At 44.8% G+C, this 21373-nt stretch overlaps 1 protein-coding gene across 5 annotated transcripts in view; it reads right to left on the bottom strand.

Moving 5' to 3' along the window:
• DMXL2 (Dmx like 2) overlaps positions 1-21373 on the bottom strand; it is an 89015-nt gene that overhangs the window by 20715 nt on the left and 46927 nt on the right. For 3 of the 5 annotated variants that reach the window (XM_019533593.1, XM_019533590.1, XM_019533592.1), the window contains 6 exons: positions 20253-20517; positions 16645-17741; positions 14616-14807; positions 12871-12947; positions 11989-12119; positions 8767-9015 (listed from right to left, as the gene is read on the bottom strand). In XM_019533593.1, coding sequence (XP_019389138.1) covers positions 8767-9015; positions 11989-12119; positions 12871-12947; positions 14616-14807; positions 16645-17741; positions 20253-20517 — 2011 coding nt within the window. The remainder of the gene's footprint in view (positions 1-8766; positions 9016-11988; positions 12120-12870; positions 12948-14615; positions 14808-16644; positions 17742-20252; positions 20518-21373) is intronic. The other 2 variants (XM_019533591.1, XM_019533594.1) reach the window with 1 other exon arrangement.

Raw genomic sequence — 21373 nt, forward strand, 5'->3', positions numbered from 1 at the left:
ATTTTGGCTTTTTAAGTAATATCAGACAGGCATCAATGAAGAATACATTTACTTTAAAGAAGCCAGTGGTTCAAAAATAAAGGTTTCTTTTAAAGCACAGCTAACATTCATCTACACTGCAAATTTTACACATCTTCATTACTGTTCCTTGAAACATCTAAAAACGCAGCAACTAGTAGGTTTCAAGAAAACAGATCCTCTCTCAAATGAAACCATTTAGGCATCTATACATGTGCAGTGAGTCTGCTCCTATACACTGTAATTACAGTGAATCAGAGCAGACTCGATTTGATTAATTGAGTCTGCTGGAGTGTGGTAATTACCTCGCTTCAGCAGACTTAAGCATCATGTGCATCAGTGTCCCCGTGCTGAAAAATGGCACCAGGGCAGTTTAAAACTCATTCAGTAAGCTTTAGTTAAAGCGCCCCCACCACTATTTTTCAGTGCAGGGATGCTGATACACTCCGGGTGCTTTAATCAGAGAGGCTCTTGGAGCTGCTCTAATTAAAGTGCCCTCCACAATTCTTGGAGCATGTGTATAAATGCCCTTCATGATTATTCACTTATGTTAGTGATATTCAGCAACTTGCCAAAATCAAAGTTATTGTGAGAATGATCTTTTTGGATATTATGTTTACTTTAATCTTGCAGTTCAGAACGTTTACTTGACAACCATGAGCAATGGCACACTTTTGCACCATTTGGTTTAGAAACTGATTATATTTAACTGTACAGCTTGATTTTAATTTGTTTATACTACAAATGTGAAAAAGCATATTGCCTGTTTAAGCTTTGCATAAAAGAAGTTTCAAGGCCAACAATTATTTGTGACCCTTGGCCAGACAGGTTTTAATCCAACTAACTGCATCTTTAATACACATCTGCATTACTCAAGATCACTATCACAATTGGTGCTCTGTTGAGTAGTCTCAGGGCAGGAATGAGACTGTTTTTCTGTGTGTTTGCACAACAGCTGGCAAAAAGATGCCTGGATCTTGACTGGGGCCCTGATTGAGCCCATTGTGGAACTGTGTTACTTTGCTATTCTCTACCAACTTCTTTTCTAGTCATCACAGCGCCCCTTGGAAAATGCAGGTCTCTTAGTTTTCACTCTGTTGCCAAGAACTCAGAAATACCACAACTATGGATTTCTATTAAAAAAATTGAAAATCTCTGGGTTTATCTTGTGAATCAAGTTTGCACATCTAATAGTGCAGACACTGTATGCTACCTGGAGGCACAACACCCCTGAAAGAAGCTCAAGGCACCCCAGGGTGCCATGTTACACTGATTGAGAATCACTGCTCTACAGGTGACCTGAATTTCAGATTTCCTAACTTTTGGGAGCTTGTTTTGTAACCTTTGTGATCTTTATATTTTTTTAATGTAATCATATTTTCATTCTCTCATCCTCCCTCCCCACCTTTCTTCTGTACAGGTTTCCTGTCTGAATGAGAGCTTAGATGCAAGTAACTGACAGTTCTTCTAGTGTCTTGTTTTCTGGTAGGTGGAGCCATATATTTTTCAAAACTGTACATTTTTCCTCTACTTAGTAGCATGTACAGAAGGCAAGAAAACTTCAGTACTTCCCTGTCCTATGAAGCAGACTATGTTTAATATCTAGTATTAATTTAAAAAACATGAAGCGAATAATTAGCATGCTTCAGAAACTGGTAGATAGTAAGAAATATGAATACAACCTTTTCCCTCAAAGCATCTGAATACAAATTATTTATCACAGTTTTACTTTTTCCATATTTTGTAAATTTAAGTGCAAAATTTGTTTATATAAGAGAGGATAATACTGCTTAAAATGGGTCTTATTCATAAAACAAAGAAGTTCATGCCACATGCCACTGATTCTGGAGGATCACTGATGGAAAATAGACACAGCAATCAGAACACAAGTAGCTCACCACATTCCTGGGAGAAATTTTCTGTGTCAGAGGCAGCAGCAATTTCCTTGCTACCTGACAAAGTACCCTGGTGTGATGACTGACGACTTGTTAACTGTATTTTACTTTCTGCCTTGCTGTCTAAGGACTCTGTTTTACCTGAATTAGATACATTACAAAACTTGTTATTTATGGTCTGTTAATGTTAGGAGGGAATGATGTTGAAGGAAAAATGCACACATCTTACCTGATGATGAGACTTAAATATTTAAACAATGGCCAAAGTAGCTTTCCTGACCATTAAAAGAGATCAAGATTAGAGTCCAATAGCTAGCTCCAAATCAAGTAGTCTACTAGTAGTAAAATATTTGCATCAGTTCTCAGGAGATGAACAGTAATTTTGTTGGTTTTCATAATTTACTAAGAAAACTTTACTTTTACACCATAAAACATTCTAAAGTTTAGCTGCAAAATGCAGCTGGTAATCTCTAAAAATATACAGTGGACCAGCAGTGATGCACAGCAGATGATGATTAGCTAACTATTATTCTGCTAGTGCAAAACCCATATTTTTCTAGAATGGCTGTATTAGGAATCTTGGAAATCTACCTCTTGGAAATCTAGCCAATTTAAGTTTTAGGGCTTCAAAAACCTGTCTCAATAAATTTGCCATTTTCATGCAGATAAAAAAAAACCAATTACTAGAAAAAGTTTAGACTTTACTGTAGGAACAGCTCAACAACTGATTTTGAGGGACTAAAACAGTGTAAAAGTTAGTCAAATAGAAGGACCCCACATGCCCAAAAATACACTAGAACAGGTTTTGCTGAATTAGGGAGTTGTTCTTCAGTATTAGGGGAGGGGAGTTCAGGATGAGTGGCTGCTCCTTAAGGGAGCAATCCCGGATGCGCAAGCAAAGTCTATCGCATCTCAAAGGAAAGGCAGCAAAAGGGCACAGCAGCCTCCTTAGCACTCCAGGGAACTAGTGGACCTCCTGCGTTTTAAAAGGAAGACCTGCAAAGGATGGAGGACTGGAACCACCTCCAAGGAGGAATACTCTGCTCCGGTCTGGTCCTTTTTCAGATATGTGGGGAGCCAGAGGAAAAGCAAGGGCAACATTGGACCCCTGCTAAACCAGATGTGGCAACTGACGCCCAGGAAAAAGCCAACTAACTAAATGGGTACTTTGTGTCAGTTTTTCACCAGTCCCATGGGACACCCCTGCCCACTGTGGGTCAGGGAGGCCCAAGTGAGGGAGATTCCTTACCCTCCATTGAAGCTGACCTCGTGAAGCAACACCTTGACAGGCTGATACCTTCAAGTCGGCTGGCCTGGATGGTTTACACCCAAGGGTACTCAAGGAGCTGACAAGCATCATAGCTCAACCCCTGGCTCGGATCTTTGAGAGCTCTTGGTGCTCTGGTGAAGTGCCCAAAGTTTGGAAACAGGCCAATGTCATGCCTATCTTCAAGAAAGGGAGGAAAGTAGATCTGGCAAACTACAGGCCCATCAGCCTGACCTCTATCCTGGGGAAGGTCTTGGAAAAGATTATCAAAGAGGCCATCCTTAACAGACTAGCTGACGGCAATATCCTGAGGGATACCCAGCACGGGTTTGTTGTGGGTAGGTCTTGCTTGACCAATCTCATTTCCTTTTACAACCAATTGACCTATCACCCAGACAAGGGGGAAGAGATTGATGTCATATATCTTGATTTTAAAAAAGCCTTTGATTTGGTATCCCATGATCACCTCTTGGCAAAACTGGCTAACTGCAGCCTCAACCTCACCATGATCCACTAGCTGGGGAATTGGCTCCGCGATAGGACCCAGAGGGTAGTGGCTGACAGAAGTCAATCATCGTGGTGCATGGTGACCAGTGGCGTCCCTCAACACTCTGTCCTAGGGCCTTTACTTTTTAACATCCTCATTAATGATGTAGATGTTGGTGTCAGAAGTGGGCTGGCCAAGTTCGCCAATGACACCAAACTCTGGGATAAAGCATCCATGCCTGAGGACAGGAATGTGATCCAGGCAGATTTTGACAGGTTCATGAAATGGGCGGATGAGAACCTGATGGTATTTAATGTGTACATTAAGGAGGAATACACATCCTTGTCAATTAGCAAAGAATCAAAGGAGGAGGGGCACTCTGAAGTGCTCTGGGTTAGAATACAGGGCAGTCGAGGGGAAAGAGATTTAATGGTGGGGTCTACTACAGACCACCCAACTAAGGGGAAGAGCTAGACCAGGAATTCTTAAGTCAGCTCATGGAGGTAGTTAGGTCAAAGGATGTGGTCATCACGGGTGACCTGAACTTTCTAGACATCTGCTGGGAAGATTAGTCAGCCAGGTCTGACCGCTCACTTAGGCTCCTAGCTAGAATGCAGGACCTCCCTCTAACCCAGGAGGTGCACAGCCCCACCACGGGAGACGCCTTGTTGGACCTGGTGCTGGCCATGGGTGATGACCTGGTGAGGGGGCGGCAGGTGCTCGACCACCTGGACAACAGTGATCATTGCCTGCTGGAATTCACCATCCAGTGCAAGGTGGCAAAGGCCTACAACAAGGCAGCAGCCCTAAATTTCAGGAGGGCGGACGTCAATGAGCTAAGGAGAATAGTCGGGGAAGCACTGAGGTCCTGAAGGGGAGGGGAGCCAGGTGTCCAAGAAGAGTGGTCACTTGTTAAGGAGACGATCCTCCAGGCCCAAAGGGAGGTAATCCCAACATGGCTCAAGAGGGAGCAGGAGGGCGCAAAAGCCCCCATGGCTCACCAAAAGCATCTGGGAAGGTCTCCTAGCTAAAAGGGAGGCGCACACCCAATGGAAGTGTTGCAGAGCTCTCAGGTGCCCTGTGACTGAGAGCAGAAACAGTTCAGGAGAGACCCCTAGTGGCGGGAAGGGGGAAGCACACCTGCCAGCCACCAGGACTGCATAGGTGCTGGTTGCCCTAGCAACCAGGGAAAACTAGAGCCAGGAAGGGGCGGAGCTTAGCCCTTCTTAAGCCCGAGTGCAGTTCCCCTCCAGCAGCCGAGGGAGGAAGAACTCAGCCAGAACAAAGGGGAGAACTCTGATGGTCAGAACATCCCCTGGTCCTGCTGGGGGTTGATGTACTCTCGCTCTCTCTCTCTCTCTCTCGCAGGGAGAGATTCGTATTTTGACCAGAATGGTCTAGCTTTTATGTTGCAGACCGGGGGCTTTGTTTCACCGGAGGACCGGGTGAGGCTATAAGGGGTTGGAGGAGGCCTCATAGGAGCTCCACAATAGCGTGGGGTCTCCTGGTGCCGGAGGGGGCGCAGCTTTGTTTGGGGGCGCATTGGCCCAGCCCGGAGCTAGGGGGGCAGCGAGAAGCCCCGGAGTTAGGGGGCCAGCGAAGAGCAGGGGCAGCGAGGAGACCCGAGCTAGGGGGCAGCAAGGAGCCCCGGAGCTAAAGGGGGCAGCGTGGCAGGTGAGTAAGCAGGCGGCTGGCCCATTGCAGGAGGGAGGAGCCATACATCCAGAGGGGCTCTGAAAGTAGGACTCCTGCCACAGGAAGGGAGGGGCCATCACTGTAGTTGCTCAGGGATGCAGGGGGGCAGTCAGGAAGGCCAAGGCGGAGATGGAACTAGGACTATCTTCCCAGATCAAAGACAACAAGAAGTCTTTTTTTAAATACAGAGGGGGCAAAAAGAAGGTTCCGGGTAACGTGGGGCCCCTGTAGGACACATTAGGAAATCTGGTCATCACACCAGATGAGAAAGCTAACATATTTAACGATTTCTTTGCCTCCATTTTCCTGAGCAGCGACTGGAACAGCCACCCCCCTCTGGGCCCCCCTTATACGCCAGGGGAGGCACACCTAGGCCAAGCGTTAGTGAGGAACTAGTTAGGGAACTTCTGGAGGGACTGGATGTATTCAAATCAGTTGTTCTGGACAATCTCCACCCTCGAGTACTGAGGGAATTGGCTAAGGCCATTGCAGGACCCCTAGCGCGGCTTTACGAGCACTTGTGGTGCTCTGGTGTGGTGCCAGAGGACTGGAAGAAGGCCAGTGTGGTTCCCATCTTCAAATAGAGGAGAAGGAGGACCCAGGAAACTATAGGCCAGTTAATCTTACCTTGATTGTGAGTAAGCTTTTTGAGAGTATTATTCTGGCACATGTCCACGAGGAGCCAGCAGGGGAGATTATGCTTAGGGGCAACCAGCATGGGTTCATTAGCGGCAGGTCCTGTCAGACCAACCTGGTGGTCTTCTACAACCAGGTCACCAAATCCTTAGATGCAGGGGTAGCAGTGGACATAGTCGTCTTGGACTTTTGGAAGGCCTTCATCACTGTCTCTCACCCCGTTCTCATTAAAAAACTGGGGGACTGTGGTGTTGACACCCACACAGTCAAATGGGTCACCAACTGGCTGGAGGGCTGCACCCAGAGAGTGGTGGTGGGTCATTTTTGACCTGGAGAGATGTGGGCAGTGGGTTCCGCAGGGCTCGGTCCTCAGGCCCGCACTGTTCAACATCTTCATCAGTGACTTGGACGAGGGGATAAATAGCACCCTGTTCAAATTTGCTGATGACACTAAGATGTGGGGGGATGTGGGCACGATGGAAGGGAGGAATAGGCTGCAATCAGACCTAGACAGGTTACAGGGGTGGGCAGATGAGAATAGGATGGGATTCAAGACTGACAAGTGCAAGATGGTGCACCTGGGGAGGAAGAACAAGATGGGGAACTCCCTCCTTATCAGTACAGAGGCAGAAAAGGATCTTGGAGTCATCACTGATGCTAAGATGAACATGGGCCAGGAGTGTGGAGAGGCAGTCAGGAAGGCCAACTGCACCTTGTCATGCATCCACAGTTGCATCTCAAGCAGGTCCAAGGAGGTGATCCACCCCCTCTATGCGGCACTGGTCAGGCCACAGCTGGAGTACTGCGCCCAGTTCTGGGCGCCACACTTCAAGGGGATGTGGACAACATGAAGAGGGTCCAGAGGAGGGCCACTCGCATAATCAGGGGGCAGCAGGGCAGGCCCTATGAGGAGAGGTTACGAGACCTTAACCTATTTAGCCTCCACGAGAGAAGGCTGAGGGGGGATCTAGTGGCCTGTTACAAACTGGTCAGAGGGGACCAGCAGGCATTGGGGGAGTGCCTGTTCCCCCGAGCACTACCAGGAGTGACTAGAAATAACGGTCACAAGCTGCCAGAGGGTAAATTCAGATTAGACATCAGGAGGCGCTATTTCACTGTCAGGGTGGCTAGGATCTGGAACCAACTTCCAAGAGAGGTGGTACTGGCTCCTACCCTGGGGGTCTTTAAGAGGAGGCTAGATATACACCTCTTTCCTGCCATGGCAGGGGGTCGGACTCGATGATCTGCTCAGTTCCTTTCTGACTCTAGAAACTATGAAACTATGAAACATTGAAAAATGCAAGGTTCTCCACCTTGGGAGGAAAAACCTGCAGCATGCTTATAGGCTCAGCAGTGCTACGCTGGTTAGCACTACAGATGAAAGGGACTTGGGGGTCTTGACCACAAGAAGAACGTACGCCTTCAATGTGATGCTGTGGCTAGTAAAGAGAGCAAAGCACTGGCTTGCATCCATAGATGCTTCTCAAGCAAATCCCCAGACGTCATTCTCTTGTTGTACTCGGCCTTGGTGAGGCCGCAGCTGGAGTACTGCGTCCAGTTTTGGGCCACACAATTAAAAAAGGATGTGGAGAAGCTTGAGAGAGTCCAGAGGAGAGCCATGCGTGTGATCAGAGGTCAGGAAAACAGACCGTATGATGCAAGGCTGAGAGCCATGGGACTCTTCAGCCTGGAAAAGCGCAGGCTCAGGGGTGATCTGGTAGCCACCTGTAAGTTTATCAGGGGTGCTCATCAGGATCTGGGGGAATGTCTGTTTACCAGAGCACCCCAAAAGATGACAAGATCGTATGGTCATAAACTCCGCCACAACCGATTCAGGCTGGACATAAAGAACTTCTTTGCTGTCCGAGCCCCCAAGGTTTGGAATAGACTGCTGCTGGAGGTGGTTCAAGCACCCACTCAGAATGCCTTCAAAACACATTTGGATGTTTATCTTGCTGGGATCCTATAATCCCAGCTGACTTCCTGCCCCTGGGCCAGGGGGCTGGACTTGATCCTTCAGAGTCCCTTCCAGCCCGAATGTCTATGAAATTAGGTAAAAGACATTTTGGGCATTTGTACACATGCACATGCCACAGCAGCGGGTGCTTTGAAAAGTGCCTGGTGCTGTGGCGCATACAGTTGTGTAAGTGGTGAAATGCATGTTAGCGCTGAGAACTTGGTGGTGGTGCACTTTTGAACTAAAACAAATCAGATGTGCTTTAGTTGAAAAGCACACCACTGCCATTTTCTGCATGCTGACACACATTTTGCTGCTTATACAACTGCAGTTGAGTCTGCTTTGAAGCAGCGTATCTCTAGTGCGTCGCAGGATGAAAAGATATGTGTATAAAAGCCCTCTATTAAGTCAAGAAGTGTATTATCTATATTGCAATAGTACTCACAATTTGTAAGGGACAGTATGGAGTCAAATCTCGACTTCAAGAACTAATTGTATTTTTCTTTTTCTCTCTTCTAATTTTAAATACACTTGAGAAGTGTGATTCTTGCCAGTCCACATGTCAAAAATTCTGGTAATCTGGTTTACTCCTTCAGCATGGCAGAAGTGCTACGAAGTCCCTTACTCTATAGGGAGTTATTGATGATAGGATACATGCTAGGATATAACCCGAATTTAAAATTTATTTTTAAACAATGTACTTGGACTCTTAAAAAAATAAAATAAAAAGAGAATTTGAACATTTATCTTTTTCTAAAATTACAAAAATGCACATAATCCTTATAAAGTTTAAGGAACCCAAACAACATACCTGGAATATTTTCTGATTGTCGTCGAGGTTTCACAACAAGTTTCACTCCTCCTCCAAAGACAGCAGCCCACATTCGACTGTTTAGGGGATGGGCTGCTAGTCGAAATAGTTCATTGCAAGAATTAGTAGCAAGGGCATGTATTAGGAGACTTAAATAGACAGCTACAACAGCTTCACAAAGTAAGATGTTTAACTTTGGTTGGTCCTCATCCTGGGCTGAGCTTAAGAGATTTATAAGTGAGCTCACACCTGCAAAGAAGAAGAGAAAAGTTCCAGTTTAAATAAGGTTACAGAAGTAAGGGAAATGAAAGTCAGTATTTTTCTTATATGTGTTTCATACTAAGAAAATCATTATCTAGCCACTTGGACATAGTTTGGATCACAGTATTATCATACCATTCTTAACACATTTTAAAATGTGTTTCCTTATAGTTTCCCTTTTGAAACTGCTGTCCCTCTACCTGCTACTTTTGGCCCTGTGTCTTTCATCCTGTAAAGGCAGTTCAGACTTGTCCAGAAAATTACCTTTTTTACTTTAGAGGTGCACTGATATATCGGTTGCATATCAGATCACCACTGATAAACGGGTGATTTATATTATCAGCTATCAACTTTTTTTGGCCACTGTGGCTCATAATGTTCTCTGATAAATATAATTAATTATGCCATCTGGCTAGGGCCCCCGGCTGCTTGGGTTCTCTCAGGAAATGGTGGGTTTCCCCATGCAGGTGGGCAGTATTCTAGCCTGCAAGAGATCCTGCTTGGGGCTGCCAGGAGCAAGACACAGGGGGTGCTGTGTGCGTGTCCATGGCCACATGCATTCACATGGCCAAGAAAACGGCTAAGCAGTGTACAGAGCAGCTCCCTGCAGGTAAGTCTATGGAGGAGAAAGGCTGTGGGGGGGCACATCAAGGCCCCTACAGTGAAGGAGTCAGTGGGGCAGGAGCTGGGGCGCTGCTCAGCCAGGGCTGAGCATGGGAACTGGGGCCAGGGTGGGGAGTAGGATGGAGCCATGGGCTTGTCCAGGGGTGAGGGGCAGCTCCCTGCCACTGCATGCACCCCCTGGTAGATACACGGAGTGGGGCATGTGCTCCCTTAGATTTGTGCATGGGGCAGATGCAGGCTGCTCACTGTGGAGTCAGGGCTCTCTGCTCTGCTGCCTTTCCCTTGGGAGCCCCGCACCAGCTGCACATCCCCTGCCCACCTGGCAGCAATGGGGATGGCAAGTTGTGCCTCTCGCTGCCAGACAGGCAGGAGAAGCGCAGCTGGCATGGGGCTCCCAGGGCAAAGGCAGTAGAGCAGAGAGAGAGCCCTGAGCCCACAGAGGGAATTCTGCATCTGCCTCAGCCTGCTTGGCTTTGCCCACTTAAAAGTGTCCCCCAGCTTAAAAATGGTGGCAGCAGCACTTGGTCTAAAGCTCATTCAACAAACTTTAGTTTAAGCACCCACATCGCCATTTTTAAGTGCCAGGCCACTGATAGCTGGAGGATGCCGAAAAGAAAAGAAAAGAAAAAAGGTTTATTTATGTCAGTACATTTTAAAGTACTGACCTACTTTAAAATAAACCTTTCTTTTTTTTGGTGAGCTCCAGCAGTCTCCTGTGTCATATGCAACCAAATTGGTTATGGGATCAGTATCGGCCAATATGGCTGGTTAATAATCAGCTCTTGGTATTGGCCAAGAAAATCTTTATTGGTGCACCCCTACTTTGCCCTCTTAACTCATGAATTGGATGAGTAGTTCTAGAGTTGTAGGAAAATGTTATATTAATGTTAGTACATAAATTAAAATTGGCTGAATGGAAATGCCTATGCAACTTTTATAAAATATACACATGGAGCTGAAGAAGGCCATGGTAGAATTACATGACATTTGAGGGAAAAGTAATTTTCAGGCAATAACCCCTAAGGTTGCAACATTTATGTTCAGGATCTTGACCAGCCCCTCAAAGTTGACATCTAAGGTGCATGAAACATCTTTTTGTTTCAAAACGTGAACCAAAATGTACTTAAGTGTTTAGGGCCTATATGCCAAATAATTTCTGTTATAAGGAAAGCATTTCTCCCAGTATTTAATTCTTTGACTGACTACCATATGCTATTGAGATTCTCTGGCTGGAACACTAGGCCTAGTGTACTAAATAGAATGCACCACGTCACTGCAAGTTGAGTCACAGGAGAATAATAAATGTGAAATAAGAACAGATTACCATATTTACTTGGATCCAAGATGAGGTTTATTCTCCCCATACAATACTGGGGGGGAGCTTGTCTTGGATTTGAGTACAAGGTGGTGGGGCAAGTGGCAGCTGTGGCTCTTCCTCTAGGTCCAGGCCAGACCCAGGCCCACAGTGGGAGTTGGAGCCCAAGTCCCTACCCCCTGTCTGCACCCCACTGCCTCTGCACCTCTTGCCTCCCTCACCCTACTGTCTTCCCTGCCCCTGTTTACCCTCAGTTGTGGCTCTGGCCTTGCTTTGGCTAGGGGCATGGAACAGGTGGTGGCACCAGCCTCTGCTCAGACAGGTGGATGCAATGGTGGTGGCAGTAGCTTTGACTTTGACTCAGGTGGGGCTGAGTTGAAGCTGCTGCTGCAACCACTGGTGCCTTGCTGGGTTGAGGTTGGAGCTACCATGTGCTCGATATTTTCAGGCTGGAGCAGGGCTGAAGCCACAACTGAGGGTAAAAGGCATTGGGAGGGGGAGATAAGTATGCCGTAGGTGGGGAGGAGGAAAGCAAGAGGGTGCAAGTGGGGAGGCACGTGCCAAGGGGCACAGGCACAGGGAGGAGGGGGAGAGAATCAACAGGGCAGCAGGCAGTCGGGGTGCAGAGGGGAATGCAATCACCATGGGGGCTGGAGGTGTGGATGGGTACCAGGTAGCAAGGTGCAGGGGGGCAAGAGGAAGGGGTCAGGTGACTTGACTCCCTCAAAATTGCCTACCTCCTTGCTGCTGCTTTGCCCCCTGCCACTGCTTTTCCTGCTGCAGTGAAGGTGGGAGGGGGAGGGGGGCAGGGAATGAATTTGAGATGGCCCTCCAATAATTAGATTCTATCCAACAGAAAATTATCAAGAATATGTATATAACATTTTCTATGTATAGAATTTAATTATTAAGGGTCTTAAATTTAAAGTAATCTTGGAATTGGGTAAATAAGGCACATAGTAATGATGAAATTTGAAAAATGGAGTGGAATGATGTGTAAAATAACCTTTAGCTTTTCTCACCAGGCCACTGAGCAGGAGATGAATTTGGAGTTGCATGCTCTTCAATGCTTTCTGTCCTCAGCCTGCGTCGATCACTCAAAAGCAGCCCTTGATAAACCATTCCCGTAAACTGATTGGTCTCTGTTTGACTGCTAAAAAGAAATCCATTTTTTCTCATTAAAAAGGATTTTCAAATATTCTTGTAATAAAGTACCTACTTATTATGGTAAGTTTCTTTTTCATTTTTATCTTTCATTTTAAGGAAAGGATTTCTTAGGGTAATATTTTTTATTTGAACAAATGCATAATTGGGATTAGAGTTGGATAAGCTTTCGAATGTAAGTGATTTTTCTTCAGGTCTGAGAAGTAAAAGCTAGCTTAGCATAGTAAAAACAGCTGGAAAATGAAGGGGGGAGAAATTTCCAGAGATAGCAGACAAACATTTTGCAGAAAAAAAAAGCTTGATCAAGGTCTATCAAAAGGGAGGAGAGGGTCGTTTTCAACTTTCATGTGTGGGAAGAATTCAGAAAACAGGGAGGTTATAATGTGCCGTAAAACCAATATCAGGGTTGACTCTTTGGTTCTTAGTGTCCAGCCACCTTTAAAAGGTGAACTTAGAAGCAAAGATTCATAAACTGTCTGTACACCTTCATAAGCTGTCAGTAACAGTAGCTTTATTCACAACTCTAGTTTCTTTTTAGAACATTAACTGTATTACCTATACATAGGCACATAAAGTACTACACCTTCAACTTACATATGGAAGTAACAATATGTAAGAGTCTACACATGCTTAATCTACTTTCTTTAAATATATGCCCAAATCATTTACATTTTGAAAGCTTAGTTTTAAATATAACCCCCAAAAACAATATATTTCAAACTTGGAAGTTCTGTTTTTACCTGTAACTATGACTGTCGCACAGTGCTTGATAAATAGAGGCAGAAAGTGAAGCTGCTAATGAATGAAGTGTATACACCTAAAAGAAAACCAGTGACCATTAGGTTTTATTCAAAGGACTGTATAGAATGACATTTTTCTCTCAAAGTCAAACCGAAAATATTAAGGAGGACTGACTCATGTGGAAGCAGGCACAATAGGCAGAAATGCAGTCACTTAAGTAGTTCCGCACTGCATGTGAAAAGCAATCATTAAACAAGGTATTTATTTTATTTTTAAAATATCGCATTTTGAAAATCCTCTCAGTTGTTTGAGCTAAACTACAATTGAGCTACACATGGATTTCTATTAGATGTAATACTACAATCAAAATTCTTCCTCTAAGGTGAAGGTGCTTAAGAGAGATATTCCAATTATGTAAGATATCAGTATAACATAAATTATACTAACTCCCCTCCCCACCCCAAAAAAAACACCCTGTCACCACCAATGGAGTGAATAACTAGAAATGTTCATATTATTAAAATGACTGCATATTCTCATTTTGTTCTTGGCATTTCAGCTACAGAATATACATTATTTCTCAGTATCTGTGGAGCAATTCAATATACATTCACTGGCAAATAATGGTGGTTAGCCAAGAACATAAAGATGTGCATAATCATCACATGGGTATCTTGTATGTATGGATGGCTATTACAAAATCATTATTGTGCTTATAATTTTCTAATGGTCTGCCAACAACAAGGACAATACTTCAGCTTTTCAATATCTTCAGTCAAAATGCTAAGGAAAAATATCAAGTTGAAAAAGACAAGGAAGTGGCAGCTTCATGCTGCCTGAAACCTAACAATTTTTATCTCCTGTTCCATTCTTTCTCTTTTTCAGCAGGATGTTTGACCTTAGAATAAGTACTGTATTATTTATGTTGTTAGTTTGTATTAGAAAGAGATGTTATCGTTCAAATACAGTTTTGACATAAAATGCAATCCAAATATGTATATCACAGTTGTAAGGAGGAAAGAGTGCCTTGCTGATGTGTAATGCTAAAAGGAAAAAATGGAGATAGATGCTAATATATAGAGAAAGAAGAACAGGATGGAGAGGAAAGTTAAATACAAGGCACTCATTGGAAGGGCCAGAAAGTATTTTTAATTTGACTTTCAGCAGTTTGAGAATAAAAGTTTCATTTTCCAGATTTCTCTTCTTTAACTATGGATACTAAATTAAAATCTGCAGGATAATAATTTGAGAGGACTTTCTATTAAGTTAGCAGTAAACCATTTCATGGACTAATAAACTCCTTGGGTTTTCTGATCCATCTTCATGTTCTCTGAATATCCTGCTTTTGGCTTCAGCAATTATTCATCCCAAAACACGTAGCCAAGTTTTCAGACAGTGTAAGCCAACATAACTTTCTGAAAATCAACAGACTTACAGCAATTTGCATCAGTGGAGGATCTGACTCAGGACTTACACTTGCATTTCTGGTCAATCATGCTGGCTGCCTCAAGGGCTGAGATTTGACATTTATGCATGAATGGGATTGGGAGGGAAATAGCTAAATGGCAACCGTTGGCCAGTGACAGAGAAGGTAAAAATAGCAGCCATTTACCCAGGCTACAGGCGGAACATTACCAGAAGCATAAATCAATACACCATGTTATTCTGCGTCCCATCTCCTTATATATAAATAATAGCTATAAGATCACATTTTGTATTTAGAGATAATTTCTTTTGCCATTACCTTCACATCTTCAACATTAGGATGTGGCGGAGACTTCATCTGCACAATAGTGTAAAGAATGTCATGGATGTGATTATTTAAGTACAGCACAGGATTGGCTATCACAGTTTTGGTTGAAGCAATGCTTGCTGAAAGGAGCGGTAGTGTTGTTGGTAATGGAAGTGGTGACTGGAGCTGCTTTACTGTTGTTTCCTGTTTAAAAGAAAATGCAGTATGGAAGACGATCACTTAGCAGAGAATGGGAACAGAGCACTCATTTTAAACCTTAATTTAACAGTTAATTTTCCTCCATGTATTTTCTATATAATGTAGACAGGATTCTATGGTCATTTTAATCAGAGGCCAAGGCTCCCATTGCCTTCAAGGATGCAGGATTCGAGTCCATATATATCATTTTATTATTCACTCAAACTGTCTGCAAATATATTTGACTCATTGCAGATACATAAGAACATTGGTCCTAAACAGTGTGTGGGAATTATTTCATACAAAATAACACCAGTAATAAAAACAGTAGTACTAAAATCAGCTGAGATATTATTTTTATAATTAAGCTCAGGCCACTGAGTAGTAAGTAAAATGTGCACATGTATAACAGTGCAAGGCTGATCCTGCCTGACTAACCTGGTCTCTTTCTATGACCAGGTAACAAAGAGCTTAGATGGGAAGGAGGAAGTCGATGTCATCTTCTTGGACTTCCAGAAGGCCTTCGACACAGTGTCCCACCCAATTCTGGTGGGAAAGCTGAGGGACTGCAGCACTGACGAATGCATGGTCACACGGGTGGCAGACTGGCTCCAGGGGCGCACCCAGAGGATGGTGCTGGACAGGTCAATGTCGACCTGGGAGGGTGTGGGCAGTGGAGTCCCCCAGGGCTCGGTCCTTGGACCGGTGCTGTTCAACATCTTCATTAGTGACCTGGACAAGGGTGTGGAGAGCACCCTGTTCAAGTTCACTGATGACACCAAGCTGTGGGGTAAAGGGAATACACCAGCAGGCAGGGACCGCATCCAGGCAGACCTGGATAGGTTGGAGAAGTGGGCGGATCTGAACAGGATGTGGTTCAACAAGGACAAGTGCAGGGTGCTGCACCTGGGGAGAGGGAACCAGCATTATGGTTAGAGGTTAGGGGCTGACCCTTTCAGCAGCACAGAGGCAGAGAGGGATCTTGGAGTCAGGATTGACTCCAGGATGAATGAGAGTCGCCAATGTAACGAAGCAATAGGCAGAGCCAACCGCACCCTGTCCTGCATCAAGAGGGGCATCACTAACAGGTCCAGAGGGGTCTTGCTCCCCCTCTATGCGGTGCTGGTCAGGCCACAGCTGGAGTCCTGTGTCCAGTTCTGGGCACCGCACTTCAAGAGGGACGTGGAGAGCCTGGAGAGGGTCCAGAGGAGGTCACTCGTATGGTTGAGGGCCTCTGTGGCCAGCCCTATGAGGAGAGGCTGAGGGACCTGAGTGTCTTCAGTCTCCACAAGAGGAGACTGAGGGGGGGATCTTGTGGCTGCCTACAACCTTATCAGGGGCCAGCAGCAGGGACTCGGGGAAAGTCTGTTCACCAGGGCCCCCCTTAGAGTCACCAGGAACACTGGCCACAAGCTGAGGGAGGATAGGTTTAGGTTAGATATTAGGAAGAACTGCTTCACTGTCAGGGTGGCCAGAGCCTGGAATAGGCTTCCCAGAGAGGTGGTGCTCTCGCCTTCCCTGGAAGTCTTCAAGAGGAGACTAGACGGGCACCTGGCTGGGGTCTTATGACCCCTCCACCCCCAGTGCTCCTTCCTGCCCATGGCAGGGGGTTGGACTCGGTGATCTGTCTAGGTCCCTTCCCACTCAGTGATTCTATGATTCTATATTACTTGAATGGATGAATTCATGATAACACTTAAAATCAGAGCCTGATCTTATCAAGTGAGAGCAATTTGACAAAACCCGCAGCTTGAAGTAATGTAACTGTGAGATTAGTAATTTTTCTAATTTATTGCAAAGGACTAATAAAATGCAAGGAAATCCATTTGAGAGATTGTCTTACCTGTTGGGACTCTTGCAGCAAAAATTTTAGCTCCATTCTTACAGAAGCAAGGCCACCACCTTGTGCCCCATGAAGGCTACAGTAACTTAGAAAAACTCTGAGAAGCGCTTGATTCTTTTGCAGCCACCACTTCCGTCTTTCAGCATGCTCCCTTTTTGCCTGCAACCTCCGTCTTTCTATCTGGTGCCGCTCATATGAACCGATATCTGGTTTATCTACAACGTCTTCATGATCAAGTAGGTCGCTATCAACTCTGGTATATGTTTTACAGTAGTCTTTGCCACCTGCTTCATGGTTACATATTTCATGCATAGCAGCAATTTCTTTTTCAAGCCAATTGTACAGTTGAAATCTGAGCTTCCCACCATCTACTTCATAACCAGTAGCCAAAGTCCTAAGTTCAGTCATTAGGATCTTCAGACAGGCTCTGAACTTCAGCTGTTCAGCAATGACATCAACTTCACTGTTGCCTGTATCAGAGTCCTCCTCTTGAGGTGTCTGCAGTATATTAGTTTCTGAACTTTTCTCATCTTTTCCATTTTCAGATTTCAATTTTGAACCTTTCATTAGTAAACCATCATCACATTCTTCTTCCTCTGAATCATCCTCGTCTCCTCCCCAATCAAGAGTAAGAGGCTCATCATCCAGTTTTAATGCTGGTTGACTCCAGTCAAATTGTGCTGAAGGGTCAGTACTACTCTCCAAAGCAGATGATGCTGAAATTGGCTTTGACCAGGCTATATCACTACTTTTAGCAACATCACTCCTGGCCTCTGCCACCCCATTTTTTCTGGTAGGACTTGGACTGGATTTATCTTTCATTGTAGAAATGATGAGCTTTATTCTTACTTTTGAAATTTTGGAAAGAACTTCAAGAGCTAAAACAGGACATCCAACTTTAAAATGTGCATTTGCAGTAGTGAAGAATAATTTTCTCTCTATAAGATTAATCTTATCAACAAAACTTTTCTCAGTTTTTAGACCTAATGTAGCTAGAGTTCCTTCGGGTGAGCTAAAATATCTTCGGATGAGCAGAGGATGGGTCCGAAGATAGTTGTAGAAACTGAACACCACAGGATTGCATGACTTGATAATAACTGGAGGAATTAGAAAAATACAGTATCTGCTGAAACATATCTTTAGTTGCGGTTTTTTTAAACTTTTTTTGCAACACTATTTGACCACCTTACACAGCTTTATCAAAATCTGGAAGCCTAGAAACAGTTCAGCATGTAATTATAAAAACAATACATAATCTCTCATTTGCCAGAAGAAAAGTGATAATTCAAACTGACTGATTAGAAAGCTGCTTTGAGATACTGGCTTCTGTTGCTTCTACTTTATGAAATTCTGATAAGTTAAATCAAGAAGAAAGCTGGTTTTGGCCAGTGAATTGGAGACTACCCCATGGCAGGGAAGGCTGGCTCTGTCATACCACTGGAGTTAGCAGAGGCCAGGTATGAGTTATCCTGTGTGGATAACTGTTGAGATCTGGGTGATGAAACACCCTCCTTAAAGATGCATCAAGAAGTAATATATTTAATGTTCTGAAGCTCGTGTAAAGGTGACAATGCAGTGCTGTTCAGAGATATCTGAGCTAGCTCTGAATAACACATCTTTGGTACTGGAAAAAGTATAGATGCATTATGCAGCATTCTGCCTAGGCTAACTGGTTCTTCTGAGAAGCAGGGTTAATCATATGCCATGCTAATCCTGCTAAATTGTCTCTGGTACCTGAGCCATCTCATTCACATAGGCTAGGGATAGACATTACACGTAAACCGGTTTAAGTGATCAAAAACTGGTTTAAACCTGTAACAGAATAGATGTTCAGTGCATAGAAACTAGTGTGAAAATGGCTGAAACTGGTTTGAGATAAACCTGGTTGAATGTAGTATCAGACTTAACTGATTTGGCTGAAACTGGTTTATGCAATATCTGTCCCAGAACTCTTGCTGGTTTAAGTTAAATCAGAGTCCCCCAGATCCTGGCATGCTCTCTGGGCTGGGCGGGGCTCTCTGCTCCCTGGCTGGAACTTGGCACAGATTTGCAGGCACAGCAGGGTCTACTGGCTTCCCTGTGCCCCCCTCTCACCACTTGCTGCTTAAACAGAGATCCCTTCCTCCTCTGCCACAGCAAGGACTGTAGACCACACAGTATGCTAGCTAATGCTGAGAGGTGTCTGTGTGTGGGTCTCTCTCCAATTTCACTGGGGCAGACAGAACAGTGACGGCTTAGGGCTTTTGGAGCTAATCAGCAGGTCAGCCAGTAAGCCGTTTAAGAAGTTTGAAGTAATGTGGAGAGAGGCTACTGTTTTGCTAATCAGGAGATAAAGACTGTTATCAGCCTTGCTTCTTCACACCCCAACCTCTGGTGGCTTGCTTGCCTGTCAGTTTGCTGCATAAAGTACGATGAAGCAGGGAGGGAGATTGAAAAGTTCCATATCATCAAGAGATACATGCATTGAACACTGTCAGAGTGCTAGCATGGGGCTAGCAACACTCCTGCCTCTTGAGCAGCCAGTGGGGAAAAGCCTGAGACTATGCAGGCAGTAATGAAAGAGTCAGAGAGAGTCCTGCCAGGGCCTGACCATGCCCTCTCAGCTCAGCTCAGCTCCCTGGAGAAGGGAAGGAGAGCTGCTCTACCACCCCCCGGCTTCTAGCCTGAGCCACTGCAGGCATGTGCCTGAATTTCCTCAGTCCAGAGAGAATGTCTGTCCAGTTTCAAATCAGTTCAGCCTAGCCAGGTTAGATTAACCTGCAAAGACTGAAACAATTCAGGCTCTGGCTTTTTGAATGCCTGTCCCTAGCCATAGAGGTTAGGTATCCATACATAGAACAAGTGTGCTGTGCAGACATACCTTAAATTACTGGAGGCTAACCAGTCCCATGGACAGGGAGCACATTTTAAGAGGCAACCTTGACTCCAAATGTTACTTAATGTGAAGGGGAGTATCCAGCTCAAGTGGACCTCCTTATGCTGATTAGGGAAAAGTTAAGATGAGATAAGGCAACTTCTGTTTAGTCTTTTATTATTTTTAACCCTTTTCTTTCTCTTCTTTCTGCTGCATTTGAGAAGACTCTGTGGTAGAGGACATAACCCAGCCCTACCTGATGGAGGTAATGTATTAGATATTACAAAGGGCAAGTGAACTGTGGGCGTGCACTCTGAGAGAACTGTAGTTGGCCACTTTTGTGAAAAAAGTAATCACCCACAAAGAAAGAACCAAGTGACAGCTCACCCTTGAGTTTCAACAAGAAGCACTTGTAAAGAGGGGGTAACTGTATTTTAACATGAAATCCATGGCAACAGTATGCTGTAGCCTTTTTACCTATGGATAAAATCAGATCGGAACTAAATGGATAATAAAAAATACTAGCTTTAATTTGCTGAAATCCTTTATAGAGGTTTTTAATTGAGATTTATTATGCAACTGAATTACACCTACTATAGCAGCTACTGTAACAATATTTTGCTGACATTTCATTACTTTACACTTAGGTGTATGCTTTTAATGTCAAAATGCCAATCATATATAAAATTTGCATTTACATACTTAATGCTGTAATGCTAATATATTTTGAAAAAAAGTTTGATATTTTTTCTACCTGGATTTTCATCATCTTCCTTAGGTGTGTGTTCCAATAGAGTGTCCAGTGCTCTAGTGTAATCTTTCATTATCCAATATGCGATACTTCTCAGAAAGGGATCAGGATGCAATTTAGGACAGCTGAATCCAGTTCCATCTTTCTGACACCCCAAAATCTTTTCATAAAGAATGGATGTGTAAGTGAAAGAGGTCTCAAATTCTGATTCATATAAACGAGCAATAACCATTGCCAGCTGAATGTCTTCCATTTTTTCAAGGCACACCTGCAGTAGAAAATATGAAATGCAAGATGCTGAATTTGGGAAGCATAATTCTCCTAACATATGAGTGAATATATGAAATAAAAGAAATATTTTATAAAAGAAATGTATAAATAAAAGAAACTGTTTGGTGTAGTCATGGACTAAAATATATAAGGGCTTTTAAAAGGAATACATACAGGCTTTAAGTGTTAGCATCAGGGGTGCACATATCAAGATTTTTGGGGCTGATTCTGATGGCCAATGCTGATCTGACTGCTGATATGCAGTCCACCAGCTTGGAGAGCACTGTCTGGCTGGTAAGTCTATCGGGGTGAAGGGGTAGAGGGGAGGGAAGGGGCTTGGGGCAGATTAAGACCCCCACAGTGAGGGAGGGAGTGGGGCTGGGGCAGGTGCTGCCCAGCCAGGGTGGGTTGCAGGCTGGAGCTGTAAGTGGCTCATCTAGGGGGTGGGCGGCTCCCACCAGTGCACACACTTTTGGGGCAGGCATAAGGCACGTGTGCCCCCCAGATCTGTGCATGGGGCAAGGGTGGGCTGCCACCGCAGGCTGGAGCCAGGGGCCGTGTCGGGTTCTTCCTGGCAGTGGGAAGGAGCTGGGCCATGGCTGCGCTCCCATAGTGCCAGTCCCAGCGCTGCTGCCACCCGGCCCAAGCGCAACCCCAGCCCAGCCCCTGCCCCCTGCCAGGAAGAGCCTGGCATAGCCCCCAGCCCACAGCAGCAGCTTGCCCTCACCCCACATGCAGATCCAGGGGCCACATGCCCACTATGCCTGACCTGGGGGTGCGCACATCGGCAGAAGCTCCCCTCCTTCCCCATGCCCCCTGAAGAAGCCACCTCCAACTCTGTCCCACACCCCGCC

Source organism: Crocodylus porosus, unplaced genomic scaffold, assembly GCF_001723895.1.
Source record: "Crocodylus porosus isolate Cpor-Errol unplaced genomic scaffold, CroPor_comp1, whole genome shotgun sequence".
In the NCBI taxonomy this organism is placed as follows: Eukaryota; Metazoa; Chordata; order Crocodylia; family Crocodylidae; genus Crocodylus; species Crocodylus porosus.